Below are 21,230 nucleotides of genomic sequence, written 5' to 3'. Positions count from 1 at the left end.
TGTTAGGAGCGGGGAGGGAAAGAGAGAAAATACGAAGTTTAAGGACACATCAGCATTGTAATGAGCTACCTTGGCCATTTAGTATATAAACTTAACTGGGAGTAAGCCGCATTGAAGTGGTATTATTACTTCCAAGTAAACATACATATGATTGTACTATGTAACACACTCGTTAACCAGGTTCCCGAAAAATGGCACAAATAATTCTTTGTTCTCAAGGATGCAGCATGGCAAACCACCTTTAAATGTAAGATCCAAAAGCAATTTCACATATGGCATGTGAGCCTCTTTAAAGAGGGGGGAAATCAAATACATCCCACGGCAACAATAACTCATGAGTAGCCAATGTGATGTCCTCCAATACCCCAGATCATTGTCATGCTGACAGTTGGAGAACAAGAACATCCATGCTGGGTAGCCTGCTTTAAATCTTGAAATCACAAGTATATCTTCCAGCAAGAAGTTATGAAAACTCTACCTCAATAATGTTAACCAAAGGATTTTCTGGCTTTCTATTATCAAGATACCCTTCCACATGATTTTTTCTCTCTAAAGGGACCCTGTACATCCAGCATGCAACTTCTGCATATTAGAGATAATTTGGGGTGAGAGTGCCCTAAGAATGCATTGTAAATATTAATATTCTGCAAACCAAGGGAGGGTCTTTTCAATTATGGTGCCCCAGATGAGGAATAGCCTCCCCTCAAAGGTATGTCTGATGCAGACTTAGGAGTTTTTGGTACCTGATGAAGAGATACCTGTTCCCTCAGGTGTTTGCTGGACACTAGTACCTGTTATTATTCTAGTAGTTTATTTTGGCTGTTGAGGATGCCATAATCATAGAAAATCAACTGAGATCAATGAACTTAAATAGTTTAAATCCATTTATTTTAATGGTTACTCTCCATGACTTCGTTAGATATCATAGAATCATAGAACTATAGAGTTGGAAGGCACCACAAGGGTCATCTAATCCAGCCCCCTGGAATCCAAGGATCTTTTACTCAACATGGGGCTCAAACCCACGACCCCGAGATTAAGAGTCTCATGCTCTGCCACCTGAGCTATCTTTTATTATGTGCACTGTATTTTATGTCTGTTGCTCTGGGTTTGCTGTTCCATGAAGAGAGGGTAATAAATATTTTAAATAAAATAAAAAGGACGTTGCTGGTGGAAGACAGCCATCTTTCTGGTAGATCTGTTTGCTACTACTCATCTTCTCTTTGAAAACAGCTCACAGGTTTCCTTGGAAGATAATTCAAAAACCACTGCTATAGCTCAACATCATTTTTGTCTGTCTCATTCAAGAACAGTAATTAAAGTTTTAAGAATAGCATATTGTTCTTTGCTGGAGCCAAAGAAAACAGTTCCAAATACTATACTTCTAAACAAAGACTGGATATAAATATTGCACAACTTTTGCTCTTCTATATACAGTACAGTGGTACCTTGGGTTACAGACACTTCAGGTTACAGATGCTTCAGGTTACAGACTCCGCTAACCTAGAAATAGTACCTCGAGTTAAGAACTTTGCTTCAGGATGAGAACAGAAATCGGGCAGTGGGGGCAGTGGGAGGCCCCATTAGCTAAAGGGGTCTTCAGGTTAAGAACGATTTCAGGTTAAAAACGGACCTCTGGAACGGAATAAGTACGTAACCAGAGGTACCACTGTATTTTATTTTTATTATTTATTAGATTTGTATACCACCCTTCATTCAAAGATCACAGGGTGGTTCACAGCATAAAAATACAAAAAGAGAACAATACATAAAAACCACCATTAACTCCCCTCCCACAAAAACATTTAAAGGGCCATAGAATGTTTATCAGCCAAAGGCCTGGTTATACAGAAATGTTTTCACTTGGCACATAAAGGTATGTAAAGAAGGTGCCAGGTGAGCCTCCCTGGGGAGAGCATTCTACAAATAGGGAGCCACTGCAGAAAACGCCTGTTCTTGTGTTGCCACCCTCAGAACCAGCTGTGGAGGCAACACAAAGAGCCTCTGATGATGAACACAGGATTTGGGTTGGTTCCTATAGAGAGAGGTGGTCCGGTATTTTGATGCAATTGCCTTTCAAAAATACAGTTGTACCTCGGGTTAAGAACTTAATTTGTTCTGGAGGTCCTTTCTTAGCCTGAAACTGTTCTTAACCTGAAGCACCACTTTAGCTAATGGGGCCTCCCGCTTCCTCTGCGCCGCCAGAGCACAATTTCTGTTCTTATCCTGAAGCCAAGTTCTTAACCTGAAGCGTTATTTCTGGGTTAGCGGAGTATGTAACCTGAAGCGTATGTAACCTGAGGTACCACTGTAATTGCAAAAGTAGTAATATATGGAAAGTTCAAATAATTACTTTACAAGAGTCATTATGTAACAATTTCTCCATCTTTCTATTTTGTGAGCTCTTGTAACAGCAACCAAATACAGTAGTCACAATTTCACTTTATAGGTCCAAATAAAACAACAATCTAAACCAGCAGACACCTAGCAAATTATCTTCCATAGTTATCATATTTGAACATTCAGCATCAAGAATATAATACTACATAATTGCAAATAATGCCAATTTATAAAAGGTGCCAAAAAATTTACCTGATGGTAGAACCCAGCTTGAGCCATGGGATCTGGCTGTGCCCACCTATAACCTACATGAGGCCATGAAGTGAATGTTTCCCGTCTGTTAGCCTCACTATACATCAAAGACCTTTAAAAACAGAAAGTAGAAAGTGCAAGTTTAGGTGTGATAAGAGGCTGCTTAATTTTTGCAACACCCCACCCATCTGTAAGTTCTTCTGTCCCAAAGAAGAAATATTATTCACTATTTGCACCTTGTTCACACAACCAGAGATTACTAACATAACTGCCTGTCTCCCATTCCCTGATTCAAGGAGTTTCCTACCCATATATTAATTCCACCACTCATATTATAACTTGCCACAATAAAAACAAACAACCTCTTCCACCCATGGGCACCTTTGCCTGCCACTAAAAGGCATTTCCCAAAATGGAGATTTAGCATGTTAGGTCACAAGTCATGCAGGCTTGCTGTATTGTGGTACCAGTGGAGAGATTGATAAAGAGTACCACTCCACAAAAGCCTAGGAATATACAACGTACCAACTGCCCTAGGAATCTTCCTTATGCATCCAAAGGGCGGGCAGGTGTTTATGTATGGGGCTTTCATCTTGATTGTGCTTTGCAATCAAGTTTCTGGTCCTCATATAAGATGGATACATGACAAATGGTTGGTAATGCAGCCCATAGTCATACATACTGGTCCAGAAGGACATGGTCCAGCAGAACTTCCTGCTCATGCCTTCTGGGACTGCAAACCTACTGGGACTATCAAGTCATCTGAAAGACGACAGCACGTGGCTAATGTCTCTATCTGGCTTGGCAGCTTACAGGTTATAAATGGGTCTACCCCCATTCATAAACATTTGTGTTGCAACTGAATACACACTAGCAAGTTGTTCTTTTTCCTTCTTCTAACCATCCTACCATCAACAAATTCACTCCTCTTTTAGAGTCAGGAACCTCTTCTTCAAGCCATCTAGAGAAATAAGGTTAAAAGGCACCCTGAAATCCTCTCACCCTCCCACTTACATTTCTTCCATTCAAATTCATTCCAAATGTGTTTATATAACACCTGAAAGTCACATACACAAAAGCAACAGATTGCAACAGATAAATTATCTTTTCCATACCTATCTACTGATCGGCCAGGCCCCACACCAAGTTCAGGTCGTGCACTGGGCAAGAGGTACGATAATCTATCCATCACAGATGAGGCTACAGGTAAGGCAGCAATATTCTGATTTATCTTCTTGAGTTCATTTACAATGGCACTGGCGACAGACTTCAATACATGATGCGGGAGATGGAACATAACCGTTGCCCACTACAATGAGAAAAAGCAATGTAGTATGTATTTGTGTGTGTATACATATATATACACGCAATATTGGACATGTGCATCAGGTCTATATGGAGATCCTCAAAATTTGTCAGCACGGACCATTTAAACAGCAATGATTCCACTACTTTGAGATGTGGAAAGAGCTGGTATTACAGATTGTGACTAATCAGACCTTTGAAGTTTAACATAGCATAGAACAAACTAGGGAATGTGAAAAGCTTAAAAAAAACATTGAAAATTAATAATAGTTTGACTCCTAAATTCTAAGAATACAGTGGTACCTTGGTTTTCGAACAGAATGCGTTCGAAAACCAAAGCGCGGCTTCTGATTGGCTGCAGGAACGTCCTGCAGCCAATCGGAAGCCGCAGAAGCTGCGCCGATGTTCAGCTTCCGAAAATCATTCGAAAACCGGAACACTCACTTCTGGGTTTCGATCGTTTGGGAGCCAAGGCATTCGGCTTCTAAGGTACAACTGTACTGGGAAAGTGACCTCCCTGATTTTGAGAATCAAACATTCCATTGTGGGAGGTTCCCCAACCCTTGGAAGATACTTTCCCGCAGGCACAAAGTGGTGTAGCTGAAAGTGGTTTACTCAGTTCAGGCCACTTTCTGTAGCCCTCCTGTCTTGCTACTGTATCTTGCACTGGGATTCAGGGAAACTCAAAGAGCCGAACAGAAATTGGGTCAGTTTAACCAATTAATCCAAAATACAAAGAATTATGCTAACACTTGGTAAAGATCATTCCTCAAAAACAGGGCAAATATACATCCACGTAGATCCACAGCTGTTAGAGAGAAACAAGCATTTTACAAACTCATTAAAACACTTTTTTTCATTTTTCCTTTCAAAAACTTAAAGCGAGTAGCTTTAAGGTAAACAAGAAAGACTGGTAAACTTCCTTCTTTTAAGATTAAGCCAGACACATGTTATAGGTGGATTTAAGCAATAAGAAAATTACCGAAGTGGTAGCTGACTCCCAGAAAAGTCCCCTGCATGGATTTATGGCATGACTGAGCCTCATGTGGTTAAGGGGTACAAGGTTGTGCCCCTGGTCCCACCAAGACACTACCCCTTCCTGTCCAGCTCTCCACACCCCATATCTACTGTGCATTAAAGCAAAGGTCTACATGGGGAGCCAGCTATATTTGTGGAAACTTCTCCATGCGATTAGGAGACACAAGCACATAGAGGTGCCTTCCCAAGTACACCCAGCTCCCCTGTCAGATATTTTCTCAACATACTGAGGTTTAGAGGCAGAGCTGCCAGGAAGGCACAATGTCAGGACATGGCGAGAGCCGCATCGCCACTTCCCTTTAATCATGGAGTCTCTTCACATAATAATTGTGAGAAGAAGGCAAAAATACAAAAACTTGCATTGAGTTCTCTATCCTTTACAAGTTATTGTGGCATACAATTCTGTGTACATTATTCATGTTTAAGCCCTGAAAGATAAATTAATTGTATATGACAACAAAAACCTGTAAAGAAACTTCCAACAACATGCAACAGAAATAGCCAAGAGGTTATATTTCTAGCATGTAAAGATTTGAGCGGATAGATCTCTTACCTTTGCAACTTTGTGGTTTGCTGCTGTTTCATGTGAGGTATTTTTTAAGCCATCTTTCAATTGTGCAAGAAACAAATCATACCCCTCTGTGCTTGACACATCTACCTTCTCGATGCATGCAGATAACAGTTGTTGAGCCTAAGGTGTGTGAAATATGTTAGAAATGTGTAAGACAACATCAAAAGATCAGTCCTCATTCAGTATTATTTCTTTAATTCCCTACATCTCTACAAGTCTTATAAACCAACGTATTATATACCAGTTCATTATCAAAGTTCTTTTTTTTAATATTCAAAGGCTTATCAAAGCTTTGCAGATGCTGGTTCTAGGTAGAAATTCAATGCAGCAAAGTTTAAGAAATATATTCTACGCTGTACAAACATTAAATCTAGATAGCTCTGAGACACACACTACTAATTTATTACTATTTATTGCATTTGTATCCCACCTTTCCTCCAAGGAGCTCGGGGTCATATACATGACTCTTCCTCATTTTTACTTCCCAGGGTTGACCTGAGATACTAGTTTCTCAGACCCAAAGTCTATTCAGGCCTTGCTGCTGCTCAGTCACTATATTTACCAGAAATGTTCTCAGATGCTATTTATATTTATTAATTTGGAGCATTTACTTCTCCCACCCCAGAAATATTCCTGCGGTTATTCATAGATCTAGCTCCAAGTAATTAAAAGATAGATAATCCAAAAGGAACTCTATTAACAGTATAAATATGAACAATTTCTGACATCTACTGAACTGCCAGCCACCTGAAATCCCAAAGGCAGAATTAGGCCTCCAGTTATTCACCAGCAAATTCCAATCAGGAAGGAGATCCAGCCAGAGGCACAAAGGGCACCCAGCAGAAGAGAAAACAATTTACTACCACTTCCAAAAGCTTGCCTGACCTTTGATATTAACAAAAATTACTCATTCGCGGAGGAAGAACATTGATATTAGAGGAAAACATTGAGCTACAGTTTGAACATTAGAAAAGATCAAGGTAATAGTAGGTGGCTAATGGTTTCATTTATTCATTTCAATTTGTAGCCAATTGATCCCTCTAACTCAGTATTATATACACAAAACGGCAGCTGCTCTCTAGGATTTCAGACAGGAGCATTTCTCAATCTTACCAGGAGATACTACAGATCAAACCTGGTATCTTCTGCATTTGGAGCATGGGTACTACTGAGCTACACCATTCACCATTCCTCCTGCTAAACTCAACTGAAGCCCCACCATATAGTATATTACAGAAGAAAATGTATTTAGTGTGCCATGATATAAACAGATTTATTGCGAGCAAGCTTTTGTGGGCTAGAGCCCACTTCAGACACTTCAAATGTTAGTTGGCAGCTATGCAGATACATAGATATAGTATGCAGATACATAGATATAGGGTGGGGAAAATGTACACAGTGGGACTAAGTGACCATGAAGAGCAAGTAGTATAGTGTCTGACTATTGTACGTAAAGTTTAAAATGTATGCAAGATAAGCATAATGACTATTCAGAACAGCAGTAGTGGGTCCTAATACAATCTTCCTAGCTTTGCTATGCCAACATAGGCTAACCCATTTAATGGGAGGGGAAACTATTGTTTTGATCTGCACTTAAATTATTCTTAAACAAATAGAATCAAGCTCATGATAACACTGGAAACCAGGTTTATGTAAATATGCACTTTCATAATGTTATAGTAAAGCACACAGCGACCCCTGGTATTTCTGTTGATTCTTACATAGTGCCCTCACAGCATGCATCTCAACTCATTGGGGACACATCAAGAAATGGGGGGAGGGCAGGGAAGTCAAGAACCTATTCCTATGCAATTTACAAAAAAGCCACTTAGCATCTTCAAGCAATTCTTCCTCATATCAGGCCAGATAGGCAAGCATCTATTTAAATACACATTCTCAACCACTAGTTATTTATTGGTGTACTCAAAAAAGGTTCATCTAATTCTACCAAATCCAGCAGCAGCTAGTAATTTTTAATCTGAATATTTTCCAAATAGTCAATATAGACTTTAAAATAAAGGAAAAGCTATGGATGGGTATTTTTATGAACACAAATGATTTAAACATCATCAATCTGTCTCTGAAATAGGCAGCACATAAAGATCAGGGATGTATGTATGGGAGAAGGGACTTCAAAAGCAACCTAGATCAAAACTATTCATGGTTTTAAAAGGAAAAAAAAACAGGATCTTAAAATTAGCCTGGAAACAAAGTGACAACCAACAGTGCTCTTGCTGTATTGGTGTTATATGCTCCTAGACTCTAAACGCTAACACTTCTCAGCAGGGTGGATTTGATTTAAATCAAACTGATTTAAATCACAATTTAAATCACTAGTCAGTAAGGCTCAGGGTGGATTTAAATAAAAAAAAATCCGATTTAAAATTTTAAAAATGGATTTTTTAAATTTAAATCGGATTTTTTTTTTTTAAATCCATCCTGAGCCTTACTGACTAGTGATTTAAATCAGTTTGATTTAAATCAAATCCACCCTGCTCCTCAGCAACACTAACATATTCTGGACCAACTGAAGTTTCCAAACTGCTTCATGGTTGCTCTATGTATAATACATTATACAGTCCAGTTGACAGTTTACCAAGGCATGTACAAATTGAACACATATAGATAAGGAGCAACTACAATCTCCCACCCTACAGCAGCAGCAACCCTACAATGTATTCTAAAATAATGAACATGTATTACTGCTCTGATACAGGCAAGAAAAAATACTGCAGTGATAGTAACAGCTCTAACTACTTACCTCTGTCACTGGCAATTCAAGCTGAACCACATCATCTTGCTTAGAAACAGGTGTTTGCAGAGCTGTGTCTAACAGCAAGATACCATTCAGATCTTTCCTACATCCAACTGCATAATCATCCACAAAGATTACTTTATCCACAGCAGAAATGTACTGACATTTCACACGTCCACCTGGCTTAGCTGTAAAGAGTAAAAAGAGAACTATGTTAAAACAATTATTCATCAAATCTTATTAGTAGCTTTGGAGGAGAAATAATAACCACCCTGGCTTTTTAAAATCAAAAGCAATTAATCCAATTGATGTCTTGGCTAATTGGAATTAGACTTATGGTCATACTTTACCAGCAGGGTAGGAGAGAGATTCTACTAGATCCAATTCCAACAACTGTGTATGACTCCCTGCTTCCTAGCCTCCCCCTCCCAATAGTAGCTTCCATTAAGTCTTAAAAATCAAACTAAAAACTTGGAACATCTTCAGAAACATCCTGAAGTGGAACACAAGGTGCTGCTATCAAAAAAAGATACACCATCATACATGTCTTTTACATAAGCCTAAAGTGGATCTTTGGATAAGAACCACGATTTTTTAAGATAATAATTACTATGTATTGTGTGACTCTATGATATTGTATTCTTCACACCAACAGAATATTTTGGATCTTTGAACAACAACCAACTTTTTTCACAAGTGCATCAGGCTCACCATTTGAGAACACCACTTTGTGCTATATAATACATATGCAGGAGCCTCAAAACTTAATCTTATTGCTACTTTATCTTATTTAATCTTCAAATTAAATTGCACAAATTGCACACAAAAATTAAATTAAATTGCACACAAAAATCTTACAAAGATGCATGGAACTTATCTTCATCTGTATCAAGTTCCACAACCCTCCAGAATCTTTGGAACACCCCACTATCTAGTCAAAGTACTAAAGAGTTCAGCAATTCTCAGCTCTATCCAGTGAAAATCAGGTAGGCAGTGGGGAAGGGGGGTGTACATTATGAAACTGCTGCCCATCTCCTGGCCCCCTCCCCCACTAATCAATGCTGACAATTGCACTGCAATGGAGGGGGGGAAGTCATATGATAAGCCATGTTCACTAGGATGCTGGACCCAAACTACACTGGGATTCACTGGCTAAAACTAAAACTTCAAACTGTATGAGAAGGATGGTTGATGGGCTCACAGTTGCCACAGAATAATTAGAATACAATACAGAATAATCAGAACCCAACAATGGGAGGTTGTGAGCTCTCCTTCACTGGAGGTTTTTAAGCAGAAGCCATCTGTCATGAAAGCTTTAGTTGAGATTCCTGCATTGCAGGAATTGGACTAGATGACTCTTGGGGTCCCGTCCAACTCTAAAATTCCATGATTCTCAAAAAGCAGGCTGTGACATCTTACCAGCTGAAGCTTCTGGACATTTTTAATGGGAATGCCCCTTGAACAGTGCATTGCAACAGCCGATCCCTCAATTACAAAAACATGAAAAATGGCAAGCCAATGTTTTCTAGACTGGCCTAGCCGGCATAAAAATTATAAGAGATAAAAGGTGCTCAAACAACAGCTACCACCTGAGATGGTTAATGATGGTTCAGAAGCACTCCACGTTATGAACCAGATCCAACAAACAACTCCAAATACGACAAACTTCCAAATCCCCACTAAATATTATTCCCATCTTACCTACATTTAGTTTCAGCTTACTTTTCCACAACTGGCACAATGGGATGGCTGTGAGCACTGAAACCAATGCTCCTGGATCCATTAACACTTATAAAGCTCAATACCATCATCATGCTACGCTTCACTGCAAATTTCTATCAGACTGGACAATTACCAGTATTGAATGAAAAATAATTCCTTTCAAAAGGGTTTGCTTTATGTGCAGCAATGTATACACACATTAGTGTTCCAGGTAAGTGATGATATTTGCTACATGATAGCATTAAAACCTCCTATTTGTATCATAATGAGCGACCAGAAACAATTATTCTTGGTTGTGTCAAATATTGAGGAACATGCATATATTTCTGCATACCATCAACAGCGAAACAAATGAAGGACATCATCACACTAATTCTGTGTACAGAAAAGAGCACAGGCAATCTGGCTTTAAATGCACATGAATTTGCTTGCATGCCTGCAGGCAAAATTTGGCCACCACTGTTAATACTTGGCATGACAGGACTAACACAAAGTCACGCAGCAGCCTTCATGAACCTGTTGCTCCTTCATATGTTTTGGGATACAACTCCAATCAGCCCCTGTTAGCACTTCCATGCTCACTGGAACTGTTGTAGTCCAAAATATCTGAAGGATACCAGGTTGGCAAAGGCTGATTAAACAAGACAGAAGTAAAGAATGATAAAATTCAGCTCAAGTACCAGTATGTATAAACATCACTCCTTAAGATGGGTTGTAGTTGCAATTATTCCTAGACAGAATTATTATTCCTAGAAAGCATATGAAGTTCACCTGAAACTCAAAGTCAACATCTTTACTTGACAGGTATAAGGGTGTTACAAAGTCAAGCTCATCTACAAAAAAGAAAATAGTAAAAGTGTTCAGCCAAAAGAATATATGCTAATAACCCTTTTCCATCTAAGCTTTTCTTAGAAGTGAACCAAAAATACTATTTTCCTCAGGTGAAGCCCCTTCCTAACATCAACAGTCTGAAAGCCTACATCAAATCACATCTGTCCAACTGCATCACACTCCCCAGATTAGACTGGATGAATTCTGGAAGTTAATAAATTACTACTGATTTGAGAAAACAGAACTCAAGTCTACCTTATTTTTATTATTAACAACACTACTTAAAAGATGAAGAAACACTCTCTTAAAACACATATGACTTAATACATATGAATGCAAAAGAACTAAAATTATACTTAGGAATATAACCGCTTACACTGCTGAAGTTCCATGGAAGTCAATGGGACCAATACACCAGTGTAAAGGGCAATCCTGAAGATTGCAGGCCAAATGTTAACGTATGGTGAAGAACCGAATGTCAGGGACATGTGACTTATGACCATGACCTGTATATAAAGTTTAGGGCAAAATTAATCCTAAACAGTTGTACTTTAAGAACAGAAAGGCATTCCCATGCACAAAGAATGTTGGTGACATTACCGTGCATCCTTAAATGACATGTTTTAAGTACTTTCATATTCTTTACACATTAACTAAAATCCATACCTCTACTTGGCTCTAACTACTTTCTGGATTTTAATTCCTATTGCAAAGAGATCAGATATCACAACAAATTCAAGGAAAAAGCTACACTACATTTATGATGTAAACTATTTTAAGGAAGCAGATCTTCAATAAGAATTAAAGACTTGTTTAGATCTGAAGCGTCTTGACTTTTGCAGTTGTTGTCAGCACTGGTTCCCCATTTTTATTCCAGAATTTATTTTTAGTACTTGCCAATCATCTTCTAAATATACTTTGAAAAGCCGGGCAATTTCACAGGCTGAATATGTACACATCTATGCTTTTATAAAGAAATGTGGCAGGTGATTTCAAAGGTCACAAACAAAAATAAGTGAGCTATCACACAACCCTCTCACCCGCCTTGATACACCCCACTCTACAGAGGGAGCTTAACAGGTCAACTTTTCATCTTCCCTGATAAATAAAGATAAACTCAAGATTTGTTTTGATTTTAAGTACTGATTTCATATTAACATTTAGCCAGTAATTCTGCTGACAAAGAGCAGAACCCAAGCTTGCCTGCCAGAGAATTAGCCATTTCCACTACTGATTTTTGGTGATTGATTTATTTATTTATTTATTTATTATTGTTAGTGTTATTGTTATTATTATTATTATTTGTATATATCCAAATTGGTTCATCCAAAGGTCACAGGGTGGTTCAGAACATAAAAATACAAAATCTGAAATTGAACACATGTAGATGCCAAGCAGCACCAGGGATAAAATTGAACCCTAAGAAACCACACACCGATGGCACCACAGGGCCGAAGAACACTCCCTAAGCCAGGGGTCCCCAAACTTTTTAAACAGGGGGCCGGTTCACTGTCCCTCAGACACTGTCAAGGGGTGGAATATACTTTTTTAAATTTAAATATCAAACCAGATCCTGACTTTCAGAGCATGTAAATCACATGGGTGGAAGGGGGGGTGCAAAACACCCGCACAGAGACCAGGGACATTGCCCTGCTACTTCTCTAAGCAAAACATCTCCCTCTGCCAATCAGCGCTGGGCAAGGGCAGGCAAAGTTACTGACCCAGCTTTCCCCACCTGGATTTCTCTTTTTTTTCCCCAAGGGTGGCCCCAAGTCAAATGCCCTGGCTCATTTGCATGCCCCATGGGGGGGGGGGCTGCATGTAAACAAGCAGGCTGGGGCTTGCTGTGGAGGACCAGACTTTCGGCAGCAGCTGCCTAAGCACAGCACGGGGATTCGGATTGGCTGCACCAGTTTAACTCAGCACGCAGGGACTGACCGAGCGGGTGGGGTGGCAGGGTTCACGGGCCGGATTAACTAGCCTGGTGGGCCAGATCCAGCCAGCGGACTGTAGTTTGAAGATGCCTGCCCTAAGCATTAACCTCTGGAAATGTCCATCCAAGTACAACTGGAATCACTACAAAGCATTGTCACCCATCCCTAACTTGGACAGCCGCAACAGAAGAATATTGTGGGCATGGCATTGAAAGCCACTGAGTAGTTGAGTTGAATTAACAGTGACACATTTCCCCCGTCTCTCTCCCAACAGAGGTACTTGTACAGGGTGACCCAAGCAGTTTCTGTGCCAAAACCAGGCTTAAACCACGATTGAAATAGATCAAGAAATTCCATTTCCTCCAAGAGCACCTGCATCACATCCATGACCGTCTGTGCAAGGCAAGAGACTGGCAACTGGCTGGTAGTCACTTAGTTTTGCCTAATTCAGGGAAGGTTTCTTGAGGAGTGGTTTTACCATTGCCTCTTTCAAGCAAGCACCACCCCATCTCACAGAGAAGCATTAATAACTTCCCTGGCCTAGGCAGCTGTCTCCCCCAGCTAGTTTTCATCAGCCAAGAAGGGAAAGGGAGCAGAGGGAAAATGGTCACTCTTATCAATCCAAGCACCTTGTCCACATCCTTGAGCCTTACTAACTGAAACTCATCCCACACAACAGAACTAGATAGTGATGTGAACAGCCCTTGGGGTCATCTGCTGTAACAGTGATGTCAAGATCACGGTGGATGCAAGTGATTTTATCCTCAAAATGCTTTGCAAACAAGTCACCGCAAGCTACCATTGGTTCTGCCACCTCCTTCAGGCCAGACTGTAGAGGCCCCACACTACCCAGAAAAGCTCTGCCAGATGACACAATGAGGATGCAATGGAGGCTGCACAGTATCCCTACTTTGCTGCCTTCAATGCACTAGGTAGGCTCAATGATGATCCCTTACCAGTGCAACTGTATTTGACCAGTTTTCCTACAGACTACAGCAACTTCCCCTCCCTAACCCACAAGTCTGCCTTGATGCTGCAGGAGTACCAAGTTGGGCACAGGTGGGTGAGAACAACTCTACCCTACTCACCAACACAGGTCTCAGTGATACCGACCATATTGGCCTCCTCAGCCATAAACAGATAAAAAATGAGGGAGGTATTTAACTAGAGTGGACCTGGCATTTAGCAACAGCAGCCACTGACCCGGGGGCCGGCTGACAGGACAACCACAAATACGCCTAACACTCAAATATCTGTTCCAGAGAGTTGAGCGACTAAACAAAACAGCATGGGAAGTGGTACTGAGGGCTGTAGTAAAAAAGGGGAAAGCAGCTCAAGTTATCTCTCCATCCATCTTCCTCCAGTCGAAGCTTTCACTAGATCGGAAACTCTTTTCCTAACGGAAGTCCTTCTGTTCACAGATCAGAAATTCTGGATGAAGCATAAAGTAAAGACAAATATCCAGTGGGCACAGTGGGCAATATAGGGTTGGTTAAGAAAGCTTCTATGTGCATATCAGTAGAGGAAAGAGAAAATCATTGCTCTGGCTCTGGTGGACTAGGATTGCACAGCTGAGCAAGGATTTGAGCAGTTCAACATTAGCTACAAGACAATAGTGGCTTTTTATAGACAGTATCATTTAACCTTCTTGTACAGTATTCTAAAATATTCTTTTATATAAGCACTCTTGTTCCTGATAATTCTCAGTAATATCCTAGATATCTTTGGTTTTCTCCTATTTTGCATGAAATCGAACAACCCAAACCTTCTGTGAACTGCCCTGAGACCCCCAGGTATAGGGCGGTATATAAATTCAATCAATAATAATAATACACAAAACAAAAAGTGTGGTGCACAAATAATATACAAATCTTACATTTTCATCTCTTCTTCAGCAACACATGCTATTTTATTTTCTATATATTTACATTATTTAGATTATATGATATAAAATTGTCCAAGGGCTTACGGCAAATATCTTGAAAATACAAAGAACACGTTTCTGTACAACTGTTTTCATCAACAAAGAAACTGACATACACCACTTGCTGCCCAAAACAGCATGTTCAAAACATCAAAAGATTGATTTAGCTATAACACCATAAGCCATAATATATCAAAAGCAGAAGAGTAGTTTTTCCATAATATTATCTTTATTTTAAAACTTAGTATTTCTAAGTCAATGTAACCAAGAAATAAACCTGATTTAGTTCCCACACAAGATCCTAAATGGAAGTGCTTTTGGTATCCTTAACTGAGTACAATCCTAACACAGATTACCACATCCATTTTGCCATGCACAGAAACACAACGGAGAGAAAACACAGCCAGCCCTGGCTTGCTAACACATACAAAGGCAGCCAAACACATGCATATGTGTCACAAGCAATGATCTTCTATTTCCTACAGAAAAGAGCTTCAAGCTTCCACCTTTTTGTAAAGAGAAAAAACCCAGCTACCCACCCCAACCCCGTAGGTACAGGCTCTGCCTTTAGAGACTTGTCTGGGAAGCAAGAGCGGGAATAACCGAGATTTTAAAGCGAGAGATTTATAGGCGGAGGAAAAGAGAAAGCGCTTAAAAGAGAAAGGAAACCCTTTGGGAAGGGCCCGGATGACGACAGGCAACTTCGGACTCCCAAAGCCACCTACCTCCCTCCCTTCCCACTCACTCGCTTTAACAGCCCCGGCCGGCTTCTCGTCCCTCTCCTGACTTCCTCGAAAGTAGGGAAGGAGAACGGAAGGGTGGGCACAAAGACGCCGGCTCACCTTCGCGCTATGTCAGCTGAGGAAAGGGACTTACAGGCCCCAGAGCCCAACCGCCACATTAGCAACCCAGCCGGGAGGAGGGGGGGGGGAGACTTCGGAGCCTTAGCAGCGTCTCCTCCCGCCCCCCCCCGGCTTCCCTCTCCTCCCCCCTCCCTCCCCCCTCACCCACCGGCCGCCGGGCCCGGTTTCGAGGCCTGACCCGGCCTCCTCGCCCCCTCACCGCTGAGCGCCGACGCCTGCAGCGTCGCCCCTGAGGTGCCGTCGATGACTTTGATGGCGCCGTGGGCGGTCACGGCCAGGATGGCGTTAAGCGCAGGGTGGTAACAGAGGCTGCAGAGCCCGTCGGCGTCGCAACGCAGGCAGCCGTCCCGCAGCAGGAGCCACTCGCAGAGGCCCGGCCCGGGGCCCGTCGACACCGGCCCCGGCGCCGAGGAACAAGACGCTCCCCCGGCCTCCTCCGCCGCCATCGTGCAGGACAAGAGGCCCGGCGGAGCCGCTCAGTGACAGTCCCGAAAGGAGCCGCCGCCGCCGCCACCACCAGTCAGCATCCGGGTCCGGAGAAGGGGGGGAGGGAAAAGGGAGAGGGGGAAAGAGAGACAGAGAGAGAGAGAAAGGGAGAGAGCCGAACGTCGGCGCCGGCAGGAAGTGACGTTGTCACGCCGGATGCGGAATGCCGACAAAAGAGAACCGGCTTCGCGACGTCGAGAGCGGAATTGGAGCGAAGGGGTTAATTAAGGGGGGGGAAGGAAAAAGAAATCCCCCACCCACCACCTGAGTGGCCAAACGGACGCTTCTCGAGCGACGTCACTGGCTCAGGAGGCTCCGCCCAATTTCGTCTTGTTACGCATTCTTTCCCGACAGGCTCCGCGCGTCCAGCATTATAAGCAGTGGTTGAGCGACTCTTGGTTGCGCGGTGCTAGGAAATGGTGCGCTTATTTTTTGCTGTAGGGGAAAAAAGAAAGAAAAGCAGGGCGGGTCTCTGTTAAAAGGAAGATCGCCGTAGAAGAAATATACGGGTTTCTGCTTCAGTATTTATTTATTTATTTATTTATTTATTGCTTGTACGCATTTCTTCGTGCTGGGCTTGGCAGCTGCGTTTTGAGCGCTGTCTTTTCACGAACCCCCCGTTTTGTGTGGCCTCCGGGAATAAAATATTGGCTTACTTATAAGCTCAGCCGAGCATCAGGGAGGATCGTCCCCAAAAAGCCAGGGCAGAAACACTCGCCTCGTGTGTTTACTGTATTTTCATAAAGTGGCACGGGATTGTCTGTGGTGGGGACACAATACCTAACCCAAGTGGGGTGGGAGTTAACAGGAAACCGCACCTCGTTTAATATCGACTGACTTTGGTATCCTTTCCGCACCTGTCTCCAGATACCCCCATATTGCTTCTTCCTTTCCTGTTCTACTGCAGGCGGAATAATACTGAAACGAGGGTTTGTGAACATTTGCAGCAAGTCCTAGTCTTACTTTTGAGCTCGGAGCATTTTTCCACACATTTTTATTTAGGCTTTTGATTTCTGGGTTATCATGAAGTTCTAGTTTTTCCTGTGAGGAAAATCAGAATTTTGTACGTGCCCTATAATTTTGCACTTGATTTATAAACATGAGTGATATATGACTGAGCCTGCAGCTGTTTTCTAAACTCATTATGACATGCTGTCAGGGCTGAATTGTGCCTAGCATCATCTTGTTTCCAAACACTGCTTTTTCTTCTCTTCAGTAATGGAAATTTATCTGCTTTGCTGCATTTTGATTGCCTGTGTACATACTTGCTTACATATGGCTTGTCTTTATATAAAATAGCAATCGTGAATTTTGCACAAATTGCAGAATACAAAATTATATAATACTGCATTTTCAAATAACCTGATACAGACTGTTCTGATCCCATGTAAATGCTGCTTTGCTGTACTTATTCAGTTGTAAAAAAACACACTAGTTCTTACAAGGCTGAACAGAAAATTAGGATAAGCCCAGAAAATAAGTCCTAGGAAGGAAAACAAATATAGAAGAGTTTGGATTTGATATCCCGCTTTTCACTACCCGAAGGAGTCTCAAAGCGGCTAACATTCTCCTTTCCCTTCCTCCCCACAACAAACACTCTGTGAGGTGAGTGGGGCTGAGAGACTTCAAAGAAGTGTGACTAGCCCAAGGTCACCCAGCAGCTGCATGTGGAGGAGTGGAGACGCGAACCCGGTTCACCAGATTATGAGTCTACCACTCTTAACTACTACACCACACTGGCTGTCTTAACACACTTAACACTGAAACAAATGTTAAGAAATTTTATTATTTCATTCATCTGAAACACTGATAGTGATAGTGAAGTTTACAAGTTATTAAATAAGTCTTGTCTCCAACCTAGTTTTCGGTTTTATATTGCAACCAGTCTTGCCTCTCAGGAACCCCTTTCCAACCATGTTCCACTATTTCTAGATATATTTATTACTAATAAAACATAAACAATACAGTACAATTGTTGTCCCCTTTCCTTTCTTGCTACCCAAGTCAGAGCAACCTTTAATAATGTAACAAAAGGAAGTATTCCCAATGCTGGTTTTGAGCTTCTGAAATCCAGTCTAGTGATATCCACTTGACCTTTTCTAATATGCATTCTCCATATGTGAGAATTTTGTTGTTGATACACTCATCAAAAACATGCTATAGCTCTAGCATGTTTTTGATGAGTGTATCAACACAAAATGGACTTATGTCTAGTTTTGTATTGAGGCAAAATGGTTTCTCTTGTTCAACAGCAGGGAAACACAAGCAGCTGCTTCCTTATATAAGTGTATGTAATTGGCACATTTAATAGGCAAATATTTCCACTCCCCAGGTTGTCAGTAGGAGGCACTAGGTCAAATTTTCAATATGTATCCATACAAAATAAGGAAAATTTGACCAACAGGAAACATGAGGGTAAGAGTCCTAACTCTCAATGAGAGGCAAGAGAATGCTGCTATCAATTGCTAAGGGCTCTAACCACTGCTATCAATTGCTAAGGGCTCCTGATTGCAATATACTGTAGACTCTAGGAAAATGCCATGATATGTACTATTAAAAGTGTACTTGTTTTAGTTGCTTGTGAATTTGTATTTAGCTGATACTACCAATTATTATGAATTTTAGCAATGTATGCTTTAAAAGACCAAAAAGCAATCATCAGATTTTTCTGATATACAGTATAGGAAAGAAAAAATAGCACATGAAAATATTAGCTTCCTCAATTCAAAAATAAAGTTTTGGCATCTTCACCTTAAAACAGTCATGTATATAAAAGTATGAGGGGAATTGTGTTTTTAAACTGGAATTGTTTTTCCCCAAGTACAACAATTAATATGAAACCAAAGCAGGTTATATCAAACTCCAGTCACGGATAAATACCCACATCCATCAGCAGTGAAAAGAAGTTCATGGCAGAACAGTTCCGAGGTGATGTCAAACAGAAATGTTACATGTTTTCAAGTATAACAAAAGCTTGTGTTATCAATAGTCTTATAAAAATAATTTACTTTTTAGAAATGAACAAGTTTAAACAGGATTGGTATGGAGATCTTGGAGGACTGAATTGGGAAGACTGGAGCAGGGGACGATGCTGTTGGTGGGATGTTTAATGAGTACAAATAAGCTTCATACATATTGTGCAAACAAGTTTAATTCCAAATTTTATAAAATACATTTACTGTATTTACATATATGCCTAGCCTAAAAATAGTAATCAAATGTAACGAAAAGAGGTTCATTTGTTATAAACTGTTAGAACCATTAAATAACCCAACCATTTCTTTGCATAGCATATGCAGAGGTGAAATATCTTTTGAAACATTATGCAGTTCTGCTCATGTGTATACAAACTGATGTTAAATCCAAATACACACTCCAAATATACACTTTAATCCAAACTGAGTGCAATATCCAATATTAGCCGTACCTAGAATAGACCCATTGAAATTGATGGATATTACTAACTAAGTTGGATATCACACTACATCTTCTAGGGTACAAGTTTAAGAACGCAGCAGCAACAGCTTTAAGGAGCTAGATAATATACCAAGTCTATGTTACTGTTCTTACGTGAGTTCAAAAAGACTGGGCTATTGCATTTTATCTTTCCCTATTAGTCGAGAGTTATACTGTTGTTCTGTACTGTGTATTCCCTGAATTGTATATTCCATGTACTGTAAACTATAAAAATGAACTTCAGTCCATGTCCTTGGGCTCCACTATTAGTAATTAAAATGGTTATTAAAAGTTGCAATGCTAGAATTTACATTTTAAACAGCAGCAATATTTTGTGTATATACGGTTCTCATAAAAAACGCCAATTGATTGTCGCTAGGCCATTTAATCATACATGGTTCTAAAAATAACTGTCACCACAGGATTATTGAGGTGAGCATATGCTAATTGGGACTATGAGCATATACTTTCAGAAAATTTATAATTAGATGTATCACTTATACGTGGGTTATTCTATTAATTAGGTACGTCAAGTTATTCTTAGATTCTTATATAAACATCTTCATGGAAGGCACCTATGAAGCTTTCATAGAAGCCTTCCCATGTTCTTGGTTCTGCTGATGGGGTGAGTTGCAAGAGTAACGAGAAAATTGGAACATAGAAAATTCTAATATAGGAAGTGGCTCTACTAAAGTTATGATCTCCTGAAATTAGGTAATATTTTAGATTAAGGGCTAAACTTTTAGCAACATCTTAATAAAGTCTCATTATAGAATACATTATTGATATAATTAACATAGTACATACAAACTAGGAATTAACCCAGATGTTATTTTTTCAGTAATAATTTGGGCCTAGTTGAATAATGAACGCAGCCTACAGGCAAAGTGATTCATACATACAGTGGCTTGTTTCACATGGTTTGCCTAACAAACAGGTTAACCACAATTTGTCCTAAAGATGATCAAACCATGGATTGTTTCTCCAAGTGATTTATTTTCCAGCTGCTCTTGGCCTTGTGCTTTTGCAGTTTGGTGAGCATCTGGGGTGAGGTGGGCAAACAAACCAAAGTTAACTACGCCAATCCATGTTTAAAAGACAGCAAGGTTTGTAAGCCAACAAAGTCATAAAAAGCCATTGTTAAGCTGCTAGATACAATTCACACATAACACATTGTCATGGTTCAATAAGCCATGGTTTAGTGCAAGATCCAGACTAGAAACTTGATATAGAAAGCACTACTCAGTTGTTTAATTTGTTTAAATTAAACAGAGTAAATACTTAAAGACTTAAACTGAACCCAGTCTAAATAAATTTTAGGCTGATTGGCTGTTAAATTAGTCCTTTTTGTTGTTATTTTTGTAACCAAGAAAAGAGTTTGATAATATACTAGCAGTTTTGCAAGGTTCATTTTTTTAAAATCCCAATTGTCAAGGGCTCTGATCCAGCTCATTTCTTTAAAAATGGGGAGAAGACACTGGACAATGTCCAAACAAGTAACTCATAGCAGACCTATTGAAATCAATGGATTCAATATCCATTTAAATCAGGCTACTCCAAGTATGAGTAACAACCGACATTGCCTAATTGAATGCTTACCTAAGAATGTGGGTGGGGATATGCACCCAAAGGTGAATCTGATTCAAAGGCATACATGTGTTAAAAGTATCCCTATTCAGATGTGCATCTGAATAGTGCCTGGGGTTCCCAATCCAGCAGGTGATACACATAATTAGTCCACTTATGGGCATAG

The 21,230-nt window shown here is 40.4% G+C and overlaps 1 protein-coding gene across 9 annotated transcripts in view; it reads right to left on the bottom strand.

Moving 5' to 3' along the window:
• The window catches only part of BIRC6 (baculoviral IAP repeat containing 6), a 137,569-nt gene extending 121,440 nt beyond the window's left edge, over positions 1–16,129 (bottom strand). For all 9 annotated transcript variants that reach the window (XM_033144475.1, XM_033144477.1, XM_033144479.1 and 6 more), the window contains exons 1-5: positions 15,735–16,129; positions 8,268–8,449; positions 5,489–5,626; positions 3,708–3,901; positions 2,593–2,704 (exon numbers count right to left, since the gene is read on the bottom strand). In XM_033144475.1, coding sequence (XP_033000366.1) covers positions 2,593–2,704; positions 3,708–3,901; positions 5,489–5,626; positions 8,268–8,449; positions 15,735–15,981 — 873 coding nt within the window. In that variant the 5' untranslated portion in view covers positions 15,982–16,129. The remainder of the gene's footprint in view (positions 1–2,592; positions 2,705–3,707; positions 3,902–5,488; positions 5,627–8,267; positions 8,450–15,734) is intronic.
• Between the last annotated feature and the right edge of the window lie 5,101 nt (positions 16,130–21,230).

This window comes from Lacerta agilis, chromosome 3 (assembly GCF_009819535.1).
Source record: "Lacerta agilis isolate rLacAgi1 chromosome 3, rLacAgi1.pri, whole genome shotgun sequence".
Classification (NCBI taxonomy): domain Eukaryota; kingdom Metazoa; phylum Chordata; class Lepidosauria; order Squamata; family Lacertidae; genus Lacerta; species Lacerta agilis.
The sequence above is the reverse complement of the archived record's forward strand: the minus strand, read 5'-3'. Positions and strand labels throughout refer to the sequence as shown.